The sequence below is a fragment of the Balaenoptera ricei genome, chromosome 17, assembly GCF_028023285.1.
Source record: "Balaenoptera ricei isolate mBalRic1 chromosome 17, mBalRic1.hap2, whole genome shotgun sequence".
NCBI classification, from domain to species: Eukaryota; Metazoa; Chordata; class Mammalia; order Artiodactyla; family Balaenopteridae; genus Balaenoptera; species Balaenoptera ricei.
In genome coordinates this window covers 71,134,888-71,149,751 of record NC_082655.1, presented here as the reverse complement: position 1 = coordinate 71,149,751, position 14,864 = coordinate 71,134,888, and the positions used below count along the sequence as shown (strand labels likewise).

The following is a 14,864-nucleotide window of genomic DNA, read 5'->3' as shown; positions in this document are numbered from 1 at the left end:
TATAAAAAGTATCTTGCAACATTACTCATAATGGCCCCCAACTGGAAACAATCCAAATGTCTACCAACTAATGCGGTACAGCCGTACGATATTATTCAGTATTCAATATCTAGTGTTGTTATTCAGACATAAAAAGGACTGAAGTACTGATACATGTTACAACATGGTTGAACCCTGAGAACAGTATATTGAGTGAAAGGAGCCAGTCACAAAGGACCACAAAGCACATGTTTCCAATTATATGAAATATCCCAAACAGGCAAATCCATAGAATCAGAAAGTAGACTGGTGGTTGCCTAGAGTTGGGAGAGTTGGTGGGAACTGGAGAGTGAATGCTAATGGGCACAGGGTTTCTACCTGCAATGATGAAAGTGTTCTCGAATTAACTGTGGTAATGACTGCACAACTCTGTGAATATACCAAAAAGCACTGAATTGAAAAAAATCACCCACTTTAAATGGGTGAATTGTATGGTACATGAACTATACCTCAATAAAGCCATTATAAAAAATAACGAGTATTGCAAATATTTTAAATATAATTACCAAAAACAAAAACAAAAAAAACAAAAAAACACCTTTGTAAGACTTGAAACACCCTCAGCAAGTTCTGCCAACTCCACCTTCACACTCATCTCCCTTCCTCGATCTCCACTTCTTCGTTCTGTCTCAGGCAATAGCATCTCTCACCTGGACTCCTGCAATGTTCTACCCTGCTGACTGGTTTTCCTGCTGCATCTCTTGGCCCCCAGTCCATTCACACAGAAGCAAGAGTGAACATTCCAGCTACTGCTCGGAAGTCCTCCAATGGCCCCCACTACACTTGGAATAAACTCCAAACACCTGACTCTCCATGACCTGCCTACCCCTCAGCCCTCTTGTCCTACCGCCCTCTTTCTACCACGAAGAGCCAGCCACCCTGGCCGCCTTGCCCTTCCTCAACCACGCCAAACGCACAGCCTTGATACCTGCTGTTCTGTCCAGGATCACTGCATCATCGTTCCCTTCTTACCTCTCAGGTTCCAGATGAAATGTCATCTCTTCAGAGAGGCAGTCCCAGACCATCAAACCTAAAGTCACCAGACAGTCACCCTCGCCAAAGCTCCCTACCTTCATGCTCTGTACAGCACACCTAGCTGACCTACTCTTGTTAGCTTGTTCTAAAACAAAAGCTCCACAAGAGCAAGAACCATGTCTGACTTACTCACCACTGTATCCTTGGCCCTTAAAACTACTATTATTTAGTAGATGTTAAATAAATATTTGGTAAATAAATGATTGAATGCACTTATTGTAAATAAATTAGTGAATAATCATTTACAAATTAAGTTGATGAATAAATTAATGAACAACAGAATTGATATAAAGACAAACTAAACATCTAGAATATAAAATTAACCAAACCTCATATCAGAATCTAACCTCTGTGGAGGCAGAGACTTTGTTCAACGCTGTATCACCAGATATAGAATAAATCCCAACATTTAGAATAGTGCCCAGCACATTCTAATGTAATCAATAATATTAGCTGAATAAACAGGCAAGCAAATTCTTAAAAAACAGTAATAAATAGAACTAGCGTCATGAGCTATTATAAAGTAGTGTGACACTACAAAGAAATAGACAAAATATTTAACAGAGAATCTAGAATCAAATCCAAGAATATACAGAAATTTTGTATATGCTAAATAAAGGATCTAAAATCTGGGGAGAGGAAATTCCCTGGTGGTCCAATGGTTAGGACTCAGCACTTTCACTGCCGAGGGCTGGGGTTCAATCGCTGATCGGGGAACTAAGATCCCACAAGCTGTGTGACGCAGCCAAAAAAAAAAAAAAATCAAGTCTGTGGGAAAAATAGTAATTATTTGATTTAAAATGTTAGATTAAGTGGTTGTTATCCGGAAAAACATAAAACTGTATTATTACCTTCCTACTCCAAAATAAATTACACATGGAACAGAAATTTTAATGTAAATAAAAAGCATGAGGGCTTCCCTGGTGGTGCAGTGGTTGAGAATCTGCCTGCCAATGCAGGGGGCACGGGTTCGAGCCCTGGTCTGGGAAGATCCCACATGCCGCGGAGTGACTGGGCCCGTGAGCCACAGTTACTGAGCCTGCGCGTCTGGAGCCTGTGCTCCGCAACAAGAGAGCCCACGACAGTGAGAGGCCCGCGCACCGCGATGAAGAGTGGCCCCCGCTCGCCGCAACTAGAGAAAGCCCTCGCACAGAAATGAAGACCCAACACAGCCAAAAATAAATAAATAAATAAATAAATAAAACAAAAAACACACACACTTTAAAAAAAAAAAAAAAAGCATGAAAATATTAGAAGAAAACATGACTGTATTAAAAAAAAATCTCAAATAACAACAAGGACCTACTGTATAGCACAGGGAACTATATTCAATATCTTATAGTAACCTATAATGGAAAAGGATGTGAAAAAGAATATATATATGTATAACTGAATCACTTTGCTGTACACCTGAAACTAACACAACATTGTAAATCAACTATACTTCAATAAAGTTTTTTTTTAATTTAAATAACGACTCAAAAAGAAATCTTAAATAGGAAAGGCCTTTTTAACTGTTCTATAAAATCCAGAAGTCACGAAAAACAGATCAATTCGGCCACATAAAAGTTAAATTATGTATGGCAAAATATATCATAAACATAGGCAAAAGACAAACTCCAAACGAAGAAAAATGAGTTCAACAGATACGACAAAGGGCTAATTTTTCCCTGCTACACCTAAAAATGAAGGGAGAAAAAAGAAGTGTCTTACAAATCAATTACAAAATGATGAATAATAGTGTAGAAAAACAGGTAGGACATAAATACACTACTCACAGAAAGAGAAATAATAAACTAATAAACACAAGAAAAAAATGCTTGACTTCATTAACAAAATACATATTAAGGAAATGAGATGGTATTTTTACATATTAATGATCTTCTTTCCTCACAAACCCCTAGCATGAAATTTACAACTCTTCAACATATACCTAGAAATCTCAAGGAAAAATAATCATGTTTTTTTTACTGTTATTATAAAGAAAAGTTACTGTATTTAAAGCCCTCATTTGGATTTAGTATGCAAAATAGCTCCCCTAATCATTGTTATTATCTCCTCGGTGCTTATCATTTAAGAGAAAAACATCAATTAAACTGCTGTATGACTTAATGTAGCCTTAAACAAACAAAAAACCCCAACAGTTCAGGAAATATAAAAGGAACACAAGTCACAAGCAAAAATAAAATTCTAATTTTCAACATTGGCTGCCTCCAGGGAAGCTGAAGGACAGACTCAAGGGTAGGAAGAGGACTTTTCAATGAATATCTTTTGAATTTTGTAGCATGTGTAGTTATTATATATTCACAAAATACATCAAACTAAAATTTAAAGCTACAGTAAGAATGTACTACAAAGAAATCTACAAAGAAATGGATGATCTCAAAACCTCAGGGACTAAATCATACAGAACACACTCCTGGCAGCATCATGCTTAATAAAGTTAGTGTCTTCCACCAACAGAAGACCCTAAGCCTCCTGCAGTGTTTCATGGTAAACTACTTATTCTGGAGCAAACAGCCACTGTGATCACTTGGTATTAAAAGGCACGACTCACACTTGCTGTTCCCATCTCTACCCCAAGATATTTATCTTATTAGATTTCAAGACTCCCCTTAATACCACCATATTAGAGGAAAACCTAGTAGTCTGGAGAGCACATATGTGGAAATAAATATTTCTATCGGCCAAATCATAGTCATGAAACCACAGATATAATTATGTAATAGTTTGTCATGGTCAGGACCTATCAACCCACTAGTAGTATCCAATCAAATTGAGTAAATAGCTTGTTAAAACAAATTTTAACCTGTTATCTCTAACAGTTCTCTTTAGGAGAAGGGTTGCCTTTTTTTTTTTTTTTTTTTTTTAAATGAGGGGAACGGTATTTACTAAGAGAGCCACTAATTAGAAAGGTAAAGTCTCATTTATCACTTTAAGGATTGAGAAAGACTAACATCAGCTGTTAAAATAGTTTAAGTAAAAAACTGGGTAATGAACAGAACCTAGATTATAACTATGACACTAAATTTATTTTAAGGTAATCGCTTTAGACTTATTTATAGAGGCACTAACTTAGGGTCTGTATTAGTTAACCATTACAAAAACTTGGCAAAAAGGGTAGAATTTAATTTTAATGCATTTTAACAAATTACTTAGGGATGTGCAAAATATTCAAGTTATTTTATTCATTACTAATTTAAGTAAGCCTGGTCCACAAATACTTAGCTTAAATGCTATCCTAACCTGCAAGACACAACTCTCATGAAACAAATCCAAATGAGATAACAGAAAAATTTTTTAAGAATGGACTTAAAAAAAAGGTGGACCCATCAATGAATACATTGAGTGATAATTTACTCATTTATTGCCTCACAGACCAAGATTTAAATGAATATTATTAAACTGTAAGCAGTCTAGGTAAAATAAAGTAACTCTTTTTGGATAAATATACTATAAATTATAAATTGTAATGTTAAAAATTTGATTTCCATGTTAGAATGTTACTTTAAAAAATAATTATATGTGCTTTATACACCAAGACTGCAGCACAGACTTAACATATATCTTTGTAAAAGACTATCATTTTTAAAGCCATATACTAGTAAAATTGTTTTTAATAAAGACAGTAAAACAAATTTAATCAAATTCCCCTGTCACACTGTCAGTCATAAAACACTCGGAGCTATCATCCACATTCCCACCTCACCTCGCCAGTGAATGGAAATAACTGAGAAGCTTCTACTCGTGACTTTTCTAATTCAGCCATCCTGGGAACAGCTCGTAAAGCAAACTAGTGTAAGTCAAAACAGGGGTGAGGCCGAGCTAATCAGAAACTGACAGCCGCAGCATAAACAAGTTAAACTCGAAGGTTCCAAAGGATCCACCACCACACAGGAGTTTTGAGTGCCCTGGTAAGACACTCAACCATGCATCAGGGTGAATTGCCGCTCTTCCGCAAAAGATCTGACTTACAAGGTAAATGACAAAAGGCGTAAAAGTTGTTCCTGATATTAGCTAATACATAACTTTAAAAAAAAAATTTATTTATTTATGGCTGTGTTGGGTCTTCGTTTCTGTGCGAGGGCTTTCTCCAGTTGCGGCAAGTGGGGGCCACTCTTCATCGCGGTGCGCGGGCCTCTCACCATCGCGGCCCCTCTTGTTGCAGAGCACAGGCTCCAGACACGCAGGCTCAGCAGTTGTGGCCCACGGGCCTACTTGCTCCGCGGCATGTGGGATCTTCCCAGACCAGGGCCCGAACCCGTGTCCCCTGCATTAGCAGGCAGACTCTCAACCACTGCGCCACCAGGGAAGCCCCAATACATAACTTTTAAAGACAGACATGTTTTTTTTGTTTTGGCGCGGCTTATGAGATCTTAGTTCCCCAACCAGGGATTGAACCCGCGCCCTTGGCAGTGGAAGCTCCGAGTCCTAACCACTGGACCGCCAGGGAATTCCCAAGACAGACATGTTTTAAAACTGAGCAAAGATATCTTAAGTGCTATGGTTTTTATCTTGTTTGGGTTTTCCAGTAAAATAATCTATTGTGCAAAGGCGTGTGTATTTCCCTTAGATGGTGAAGTAGTGATATATTAACTCCTTGCTGCGCTCCTACTCTGTGCCAGAAAATGCTCCAGGCGCTTTCATACAAAACCTCATTTACCCGCACAAGACCTCTGCGAGGCAGGTCTTATACGCCGGGTTTTGGAGATTAGTAAACAGGTCACAGGGCTTAAACACAACAGCACTAAATACATTTTTGGGTAACGTTACAAAAATGGTAATACACTACAAAAGATGAAGCCCAAAGTTCTGAAAGCAGTTTTCTCTGATGCAGTAAAGCGAGTTTTTTCAGACTGTATTCATCTTACATATGCTAGGAAAGTGTTCGCACCTGAGTGCCTATCCAAGTACGAATCCATCCATTGAACACTATCCTTCCCAATCCTCTTCCCTATGCAAACAATATATTAAAAAAAAAAAAAAATCACACTCTTAAAATACTAGCATTCTTTTTGTTTAAAAACTTAATTTAAATTTTTTGGTGGTTATAACAAAACTAAAAAAATCTCTGAAAACATCCACAATTCAACTAATGCATTATTAATATTAACTTGACCTTCATTCAGTAACTTGGCAAGCTAATCCTTTAAAAACAATTAGTAAATTGGTGTGAGTGCAACAAAATTAATTCTTAACTTACAAAACACAAGATTTTAAAAATCTGAGTGCACTGTTTTTCTTTAAGAGATTTCTTCAATCGTATTCACTAAGAAAACAGGACTGCTTCAAGAAAAAGACAATTATGCTTAAAACAATATGCTTAAATGTGAAAAACATTACACTATCAGGGATTCAAACCTCGCTTGAAGAAGAAATATAAAAGAAGCTTTTGTGTTGCTTATTAGCAAACAGTGATGGCCTTATACATTTTAAGTTACTATTCACACTTTTCAATTTCTTAATAAAGGAAGACAAAAGCTGCCTGGTGGATGAAAGACCATCATTTTTATACAAGTATAGAAAAATAATTTCAAATAGTATAATCTTAAGTATTTCCTACTTCGGACTCTCATTCGGATGGCAAATGGCTAGCATTCTAGCAAGCATTTCTTTCTTTTTTTTTAAATCATAGCATAATTTTAATAGGGAATAATGAAGACAACTTAATACGGAATGCTAGATTCAGCTGATGAAATACTATAGCAAGCATTTCTTAAGCCCGATATTTGGAATCCAAATTTAAAAACAACAGATATATAATAATCTTACTCTTTTCAACATATTATAAGTAAGGCATATATTTCAGCAGCAGGAAGACCTTAAGTGAGAACATGAGAGACAGTGGTATTTAGTTTTTAAAAAGTTTTTAATTGTTTAGAAATCCTCAATAATTATACTTTAAATTTATAAGCAACAGTAAATTTGCTATCTCCAGAAGAGAATGTTTAAAATATGTACACCAAATGTCTAAACTGGTTAATTCCATAATCTTAAAAGTTGAACTTCTTTAAGTGTAAACACTTCTTTAAAGGAATGATCCTGAGGAAAGCTACCTCAATACCAAGGAATGATACCATAAAAAGCCCTTCAGGAGGAATAGGTGGGAGAAGAATAAAAATTACATGCAGTAATCTCAAGCTTCTCAGCTGACAGGTAAAACGTGTAGCTCTTTTAATCAGAGAAATAAAACTGAGGCAAAAGGAGAAGAAATTTGACTAGCCAGTTCATTCCTACCCATATATAAACTAATGATTAATGTCACAATCCTAAAAATAAAGATGGCCTACCTTAGAGGCGATCCACTTGATAAGAACCAAGGCCAGACACCAGATCAATGTAATTCCCATTGGATCAATGAAAAGCCCCCTGCATAGCCTCCCTCCTCTCCCAGAGAGCAATGGGCAAGGAAGATTTGTTAGGATCTGACAATAACCAGCTGTCCCGAGGCAGAAGAGAGGGGACACTGCCTGCCTTGAACCTCACGCAGCTGCCTTCAAACAAGGGTCACCTGACTCTCTGAGAAAACGCTGCCAGCCGGCCCTCCTACCAGCGCGTGGTTAATGCCACAGCCCAGGGCTGGGGAAGGAGAGTCAGTAAAGCTGGAAGAGGGGAGGAAACACCTTCGTGAGCGCTGACCTAACAGTCTCACAAAATGTAGGCAAACGAGGTCTCCAGCTGGCCCCAAGCACATCCTCGACCTTAACACCAGGAATGCTTTCAAATAACTTCCAAAAAATGTTTGGCAGTACTAAAAATTTCCTCATTTCCTCCACGTTAGACCAGCGTCACAGGTATAATGTCCTGGCATTTAAAAATATTAATGCATTTTATTCTATTTTTTCAACTTTTAATACTGAATTTGGTCAACTCTTTATTTCCTTTAGAGCTAGGATTACTTTATGAATGCTAGGGGCTTTCACAGATAATGTTGTGCTATTTAACATTATAATTCACTCATTATGGGTTTATTGACAAAGGCCAGCCTATCTACATTTTTCAAGCAATTAAAAGTACACTAGGGGCTTCCCTGGTGGCGCAGTGGTTGAGAATCTGCCTGCCAATGCAGGGGACACGGGTTCGAGCCCTGGTCTGGGAGGATCCCACATGCCGCGGAGCAACTGGGCCCGTGAGCCACAATTGCTGAGCCTGCGCGTCTGGAGCCTGTGCTCCGCAACAAGAGAGGCCGCGATAATGAGAGGCCCGCGCACCACGATGAAGAGTGGCCCCCGCTTGCCGCAACTGGAGAGGGCCCTCACACAGAGGCGAAGACCAACACAGCCATAAATAAATAAATAAACCGAAAAGTTAAAAAAATAAATAAATAAAAGTACACTATTTCTAAGCCCGACTTGCAATCTAGCTTACATGATAATATTTGTGTTACGCGTCTCATTCTTCTCTCTGCTGGCTGTGAGTGAGCTTGGTGAAAGCAAAGTGGGCCTCTATTCATCTTCATGATCTCTCACAGCAGCCAGCAGAGAAAAAGCCTTCCATGAAACTTTCATGCAAGTATTCATTAAGCTGCAACTAGGTACCAGGCCCTTTGCTGGACTCCAGGGGTATAATCTTTGAGTGAAAACGGAAAGGGTTCCTGCCCTCCCGAAACGTACAGTTTAGTCAGTCTACATTAATCAAAGTCTGCAAATATGGGACTTCCCTGGTGGCGCAGTGGTTAAGAATCCGCCTGCCAATGCAGGGGACACGGGTTCGAGCCCTGGTCCGGGAAGATCCCACATGCCACGGAGCAACTAAGCCGGTGCGCCACAACTACTGAGCCTGCACTCTAGAGCCTGCGAGTCACAACTACTGAAGCCCGTGTGCCACAACTACTGAAGTCCATGCACCTAGAGCCCGTGCTCCACAACAAGAGAAGCCACCACAATGAGAAGCCCGCGCACCGCAAAGAAGAGGAGCCCCCCGCTCACCGCAACTAGAGAAAGCCCGCGTGTATCAACGAAGACCCAATGCAGCCAAAAATAAATAAATAAATACATTAAAAAAAAAAAAAAAAAGTCTGCAAATAAATACAAAACTGCAACTGAAACAAGTACGATGGAGCTGTGACAGGAACCACCAACAAAGCCCCGGGTCTGACCCGGTTAGGAGGTCAGGGGCTTCTTCCCAGAGGCCCTGAAATGTCCCTGAGCTGAACTGAAAGGGCAAGAACACGAAGAGGATGGGAAGAATGGTCCTCACAGACATGGCAACGCGCAACAAAGACAAGCAGAAGATTCGGGAAGAAGAGCAGAGGAGGCTGGAGTGCAGGCTGTGGGACCGCCACAGCGGAGGCCCCGAGAAGGGGCTTCGTCTGCACCGTAAAAGCTACTCCCACCCTGCTGGAGACTTTAGCAGGTTTTGGTCAAGTGCAGTTCATTGGGGTAGGGGCTGGGGGGCGGTCAGGAGGCCACAGCGGAGGCCCAGGAGAGGCGCTCACGGCCTGTGTTGGGGGGAGAGGTGGACGGGCTGCGAAACACTCCGGATGCGACGGGACTACGTCACGGGCTGCAGTTCACGGCGAGACAAAGGCATCTGCCTAGTGGCGGTACCCACATGACGGCTCTAAAATATTTGAAAACAGCCCAAATAGTTCAAATACCAATGCTGTTTTCATTATCCAATCCTCAGTAGGAAGAGTTTATTTTTTTTTTTAAAGTTAATTCTCCACCTGTCAAAATGAGGCATAAATTCAAATTACAGATGCACATCACAATTTTTCTAAATTGAAGCTATACATAACATACGGCCATACATTTCCCACTACACCTTATACATTACATATATATATCTCTCTTCTTTCTACTGAACTAACAAGCTGTAATGCTAATCCTTGCACAAATGGAGATAACTTTTTTAGTCTGTCACGAAACTAGGTGTGACATGAGATTGTCAGGGTCTTGGATTACTCTCTGGGCAGTAAGGTTCCAGCCAGCAAACTCAAAGGATGACCAGGAATAGGACAGAGCAGCCAAATGTAATCAGCTCCACTCTCAGGAGAATTGCTGGTGGTCATCATTCATTACCTGCCGCGCTAGCCTGGGCTGCACACTCCAGATAAGCCTACTACCTCGATGCTCAGCCCAGAAATACTTCTTATCCTCACAGTTCCAAGCCAGTCAGCTGCTCGAAAAGTTGAGTTCTAAGAAGCAAATACGATACTGTTATTTTTGGTACATTTTGATAAATGCCTTTTTGGTTAACGGTGAGGTCAAGAATCTCAACTTGCTTTTCGTCTAAAAGTGGAGGATTGGGACTTCCTTGGTGGTCCAGTGGTTAAGACTTCGTGCTTCCATGGCAGGAGGCGCGGGTTCGACCCCTGGTTGGGGAACCAGATCCCACATGCGGCAGGGCGGAGCCAAAAAGAAGTAAATACAATACAAGTGAAGGACTGAACAAGGGAAGAGGGAAAGAATCAGAACTGAGACACACAGGAAAAAAAGAAAGGCAGTCCTAAAAATTCTCTCATTTAAATGAACTTCTGTCGAGATTATCCCACCATCTCAAAACTCTACTGGGTTTGGAGTCAAGAGCCTGGGTTTATTTCCCAGCTGTACTGCCAAGAGCTGAGTGAACCTGGGTGAATCACCACCTGTAAGGGCCTTGCCTTCCTCCCTTCACAGGAGCTTAATAACATCTGTAAAAGAATACCGCACTCATAGCAGGCTCTCAATAACATTTAGCCAGGTCCAAATTAAATAATTAAGACCTAACCATGATCAGGACCTAACCCCTCCAGCTCCACCCCAACTCTGGGCTTAACTGAAATCACATGGTTCATGAGGGCAACGTGTGCCGTGCTTGCCCAGTGCCCTGGGAACCTCTTCTGAGGCCTGGTAGGGCTAAGGTCATTTTTCACACCAGTGAACAGGCTGGCTCCTTCAAGGGGTTCCCCAGCATGCTCTTCCTTCAATATCTACCGTATGTCTGACACTGAAATACAGAGATAATCAAGACACGGTCCTTCCAGATCAGACGATTTCCTATTTGAATAGAAATAGCTACTAAGCTTATGCCTAAAATCATAGCTCCTTCGTTGCTGATGACACATTTACATCACTCAAATCTTACAAAAAGCTCAGGCAATACAAGTTTTTCTTAAAACAGTACACTTACCTTTCTTAATGGCACGGACCTAATGGCTTTAAAACTTTTTCCTATTCTGAGATATGAAATATTTATCACTAATTTATCTTGACAAAATATATAAGGCCTCTCTTAATAAAATATTTTCAATAAGACAAAATAGAAACAAAAGCTGTTATCAAATTGTGTTAACACTCCTTTACGACATTATGTCTATTTCTTAGAAGATTATCTTAAAATTAATCTTTCTAAATATAAAATAATTTATTATCCCATAAAGAAATAGTTGCCTCTTTTACAATCATAACAAATGTATTCTTTTACATAACTTTTCTCACCTGTCTCAAAGCCTTAGTGAAACATGACAGAGCAACAAAAAAAATCACTTGACTCTACTAGAAAAATTAATGCATAGGAGACAGCTAAGCTTTTGAAAACAGAATTTAATACTATAAGAAAAAAGTATAAAACTCTTTACCTTTCTGGGGCTTATAAAAGTAATATCTGAACGGTCAGGGTATTAAAAGCAAATCTCACTATTTTAGGAGCATGATCTATAGAAGGAAAAGGTACAGCTTTGATCACTGTGTCGTAAGGGAAGTAATCCAAGTGCAAATTTTATCCCTGGGGCTCTTTGCCGCTCACAGGACACCTGTCAATCTTGGCAGTAGCCTTCAGCTATCCATATAGAGACTCAGCATGTCCTTCTCTTGACCAAATTAGGCTAACCTCATCTGCACTGACATCAGTGTCTATAATTTTGGAATCCTGTTGACAAGAAAGGCCTATCCCAGAGTGCTTTATACAAATGTAGTGTCTGCTGGAAATTATAACCAAGTTTATAATAGAAAAATGTGAATACTGTAGTCTAAACCTTCCAAATGTGCTTTTATCATGTTGAATTCCAGCCAATTTTAATACCAAATAGTACATCAGGGTGGGTTTTTTATTTCTTTTACTAAAAGCCACATATCGGAGCTTATTATTTTTCAAATGTTATGAATTTCAAGAGATATGAAACTGACCAAAAAATTAATCCTTGATAAGTAACAAAAATTATTTTAAAACTATGGTAACATGGGAGTTTTACCACTTAATTAAGACCTTTGTGTCATACTGATTTAGAGTTCCGAATTAAGTTTTCTGTTGGATAGTAATTAATGGCAATGAACATGTGATTAGTCTTGGTATGAAGGCAGTATTCAATAATAAAAACACCCTGACCTTTTACAAACATTCAAGTCTTCTGGTCCAGGAAACTACATTTCATGCTATTAAAAAAACTCAGAGATTTGCTTATTGAACGACTGTTCACAGTATTTAAAAAATTATGGGAATTTGCTCCTCGCCATGTCTTCTCACAAGACTTTGAGGATCAAGTGATTCCCGGCCAAGAAACAAAAGCAGAATCGTCCCATTCCCCAATGGATTCGAATGAAAACCGGTAATAAAATTAGGTACAACTCCAAGAGAAGACACTGGAGAAGAACCAAGCTGGGTCTATAAGGAGCCTCACGTATGAAGTGGCACACATATTTATGCTGTGTCAAGGTCACTTGCATCTTACCATATCACTCTGAGAACATCACTACTATCTGAACAGCTGGATGTGTTTTATTGGGAAAATGATTTTTCTCTTTGTGCTTCTGCACTAGTGCTTTGGCTCAGTAATAAATATGTGAGACCTTTTGTCGGAAAAAAAATTATGGAAAAGTAGAAATGGTCACAATTTCCAGAAGGAAAAAAAAAAAAAAAAAATCAGTGGTGTAGATTTGACAACTGTAGAGTTTGGACTTAGGCTGCTAGTATATAAGACCAAGAGAATGTCACAGACACCCGGACACTTTAATTTCAGCAAGGCTGCACACATAGTCTCTGGAGGCATCCTTGAGAACAAAACAGAGCAATGTTAGGCTGACTCCTAGCTGACTGAACAAACATAACCAGAGTTTAAGTAACGGATATCAAGCTAGTGGAAGAATTCTAGAGGTAGCTAACAGAACTCTACATTTGACTTTGTCTTGTTCCACAGTTTATTTATTGGGATGCAGATCGGATTAATGCATATCATATCTGCATATAAAACACAAAGTATAAACCACCGTGCTTAATTACTAAATAACTTAAAAAGAGAATGAAGTATGAATTTTAATATAAAATAAACTGCATGCATATGGAACGGTGGAAGTGGAGTTTACAAGTTTCCTTAAAAAAAAACAAAACGCCAGAATGTTTAAACTCTAAATTAATAAGAGACAGTAAGTAAAGGCAATCTTAGGAAGCACTGAGAGTCAGATAAGTATCCAAATCAAGGATACTCCACTGTTCTCAATACAGGCCACATTTATAAGACTGAATTCAGTTCTCAATATTACACTGGAAGATGCATTCATACATAACATTTTTAAATGCAGATAAGGATAATATATAAACTGCTATAAGATAAAATAAGCCAAGGAGTTCAGCTTTATTCTGTGAAATTATGAAAGGTGGAAGTAGACCAATGGGTACAAGTTTGTGGAAAATAGAATTTGATTCAATATTACTTTCTAGAACTTTCTACAGTTAGAACCATGCAAATTGAAAGGAGCTGCCTCAAACTAGCCTCTGTCAAGGGGGTTGTGGAGCAGGCTAGAAAAAATGACCTTCAAGGTCTCTGCCAGTTCTAAGATCCCACAATACTATACCTGACTCGATTTCATAATCAAAGAAGCCTTTCTAAGAAAGCTGTTATTAAAGGCTCTTCAATGGGAAATTCATCCCCCACCACACCCCACAGACCTGGCCATACTGATTTCCTCAAAGTTACTAACATCTAAGTGGTTACTGGTATTTATCTCAAAAGATAATTTTTAAATGAGAACTATTTGTAGGTAAGGAAAAAAACTTCACGCTAAAAATAATACTACGAACTGACCACTACTTGTGGGTAAATATATATCAAAATATTTATAACATAAATACTAAAGAAGAAAAATACTAATCTCTCAGAGATTGGTCAAATTTAAAAAGGAAACGCCAACTGTCAACAATTGTTCCCCTCTCCAAACCAATCAGAGTAGAAGCACAAAAAATTTCTGAAGTATACTTGAGGCACACTGAATAGTACTATTTCATCTCCACATATAGTACTGCAAGGGACAGAAGGAGACGCAGAAAGAGATTTTGAGATCTCCACTGTGTTGGGCATGAAGGATATAACATAAATGGACACAGTCCTTGCCTTCATACAGCTCAGATTTTTGTGGGAACTACAAACAATCATAACAAATAACCACAATTACAAGCAAATGTAAGATGCTATGAGTGCCAAATATGACACTTAACCCAGGATTCAGTAGTAGCTAGGAAGACCACTGGGAAAGAGTGACACATAATCTGACCCTTAAATGATTTCATAAGAGTTTATCATACAGGAGGTGGGGGAAAGAGTTCCAAGCACAGAAAAAGCAGTATGTGCAAAAATCCGAGGTAAGTAAAATTACGGCTTGTTTATAAAAATATAAACAAGGTTCAATAAATGATAGGACAACTGGTAGTGGACCAGCACTCCCATCATGAACAACTAGAGAACTAGGTTATCTATGTGAAACATTGCTTTCAGATGTTACACAAGAAGTATAGGACTTTAATCCCTGAGAGAAGGGGGAAGAAAACAAACAAGGTGAGACCTATAATTGCCCAGGTTTCTTGAAAGTAGTTACCAA

At 38.9% G+C, this 14,864-nt stretch overlaps 1 protein-coding gene and 1 pseudogene across 6 annotated transcripts in view; one reads left to right on the top strand and one right to left on the bottom strand.

Annotated features, from left to right (window-relative positions):
- PDE7A (phosphodiesterase 7A) overlaps positions 1 to 14,864 on the bottom strand; it is a 361,811-nt gene that overhangs the window by 47,145 nt on the left and 299,802 nt on the right. The window contains exon 1 of one of the 6 annotated variants that reach the window (XM_059901832.1): positions 7,365 to 7,542. The exons of the other annotated variants lie outside the window; for them this stretch is intronic. Coding sequence (XP_059757815.1) covers positions 7,365 to 7,424 — 60 coding nt within the window. The 5' untranslated portion in view covers positions 7,425 to 7,542. Of the gene's footprint in view, positions 1 to 7,364; positions 7,543 to 14,864 lie in introns of those variants that run through there. 6 annotated transcript variants of the gene reach the window in all.
- Positions 12,508 to 12,663, top strand: LOC132351965 (large ribosomal subunit protein eL39-like; annotated as a pseudogene).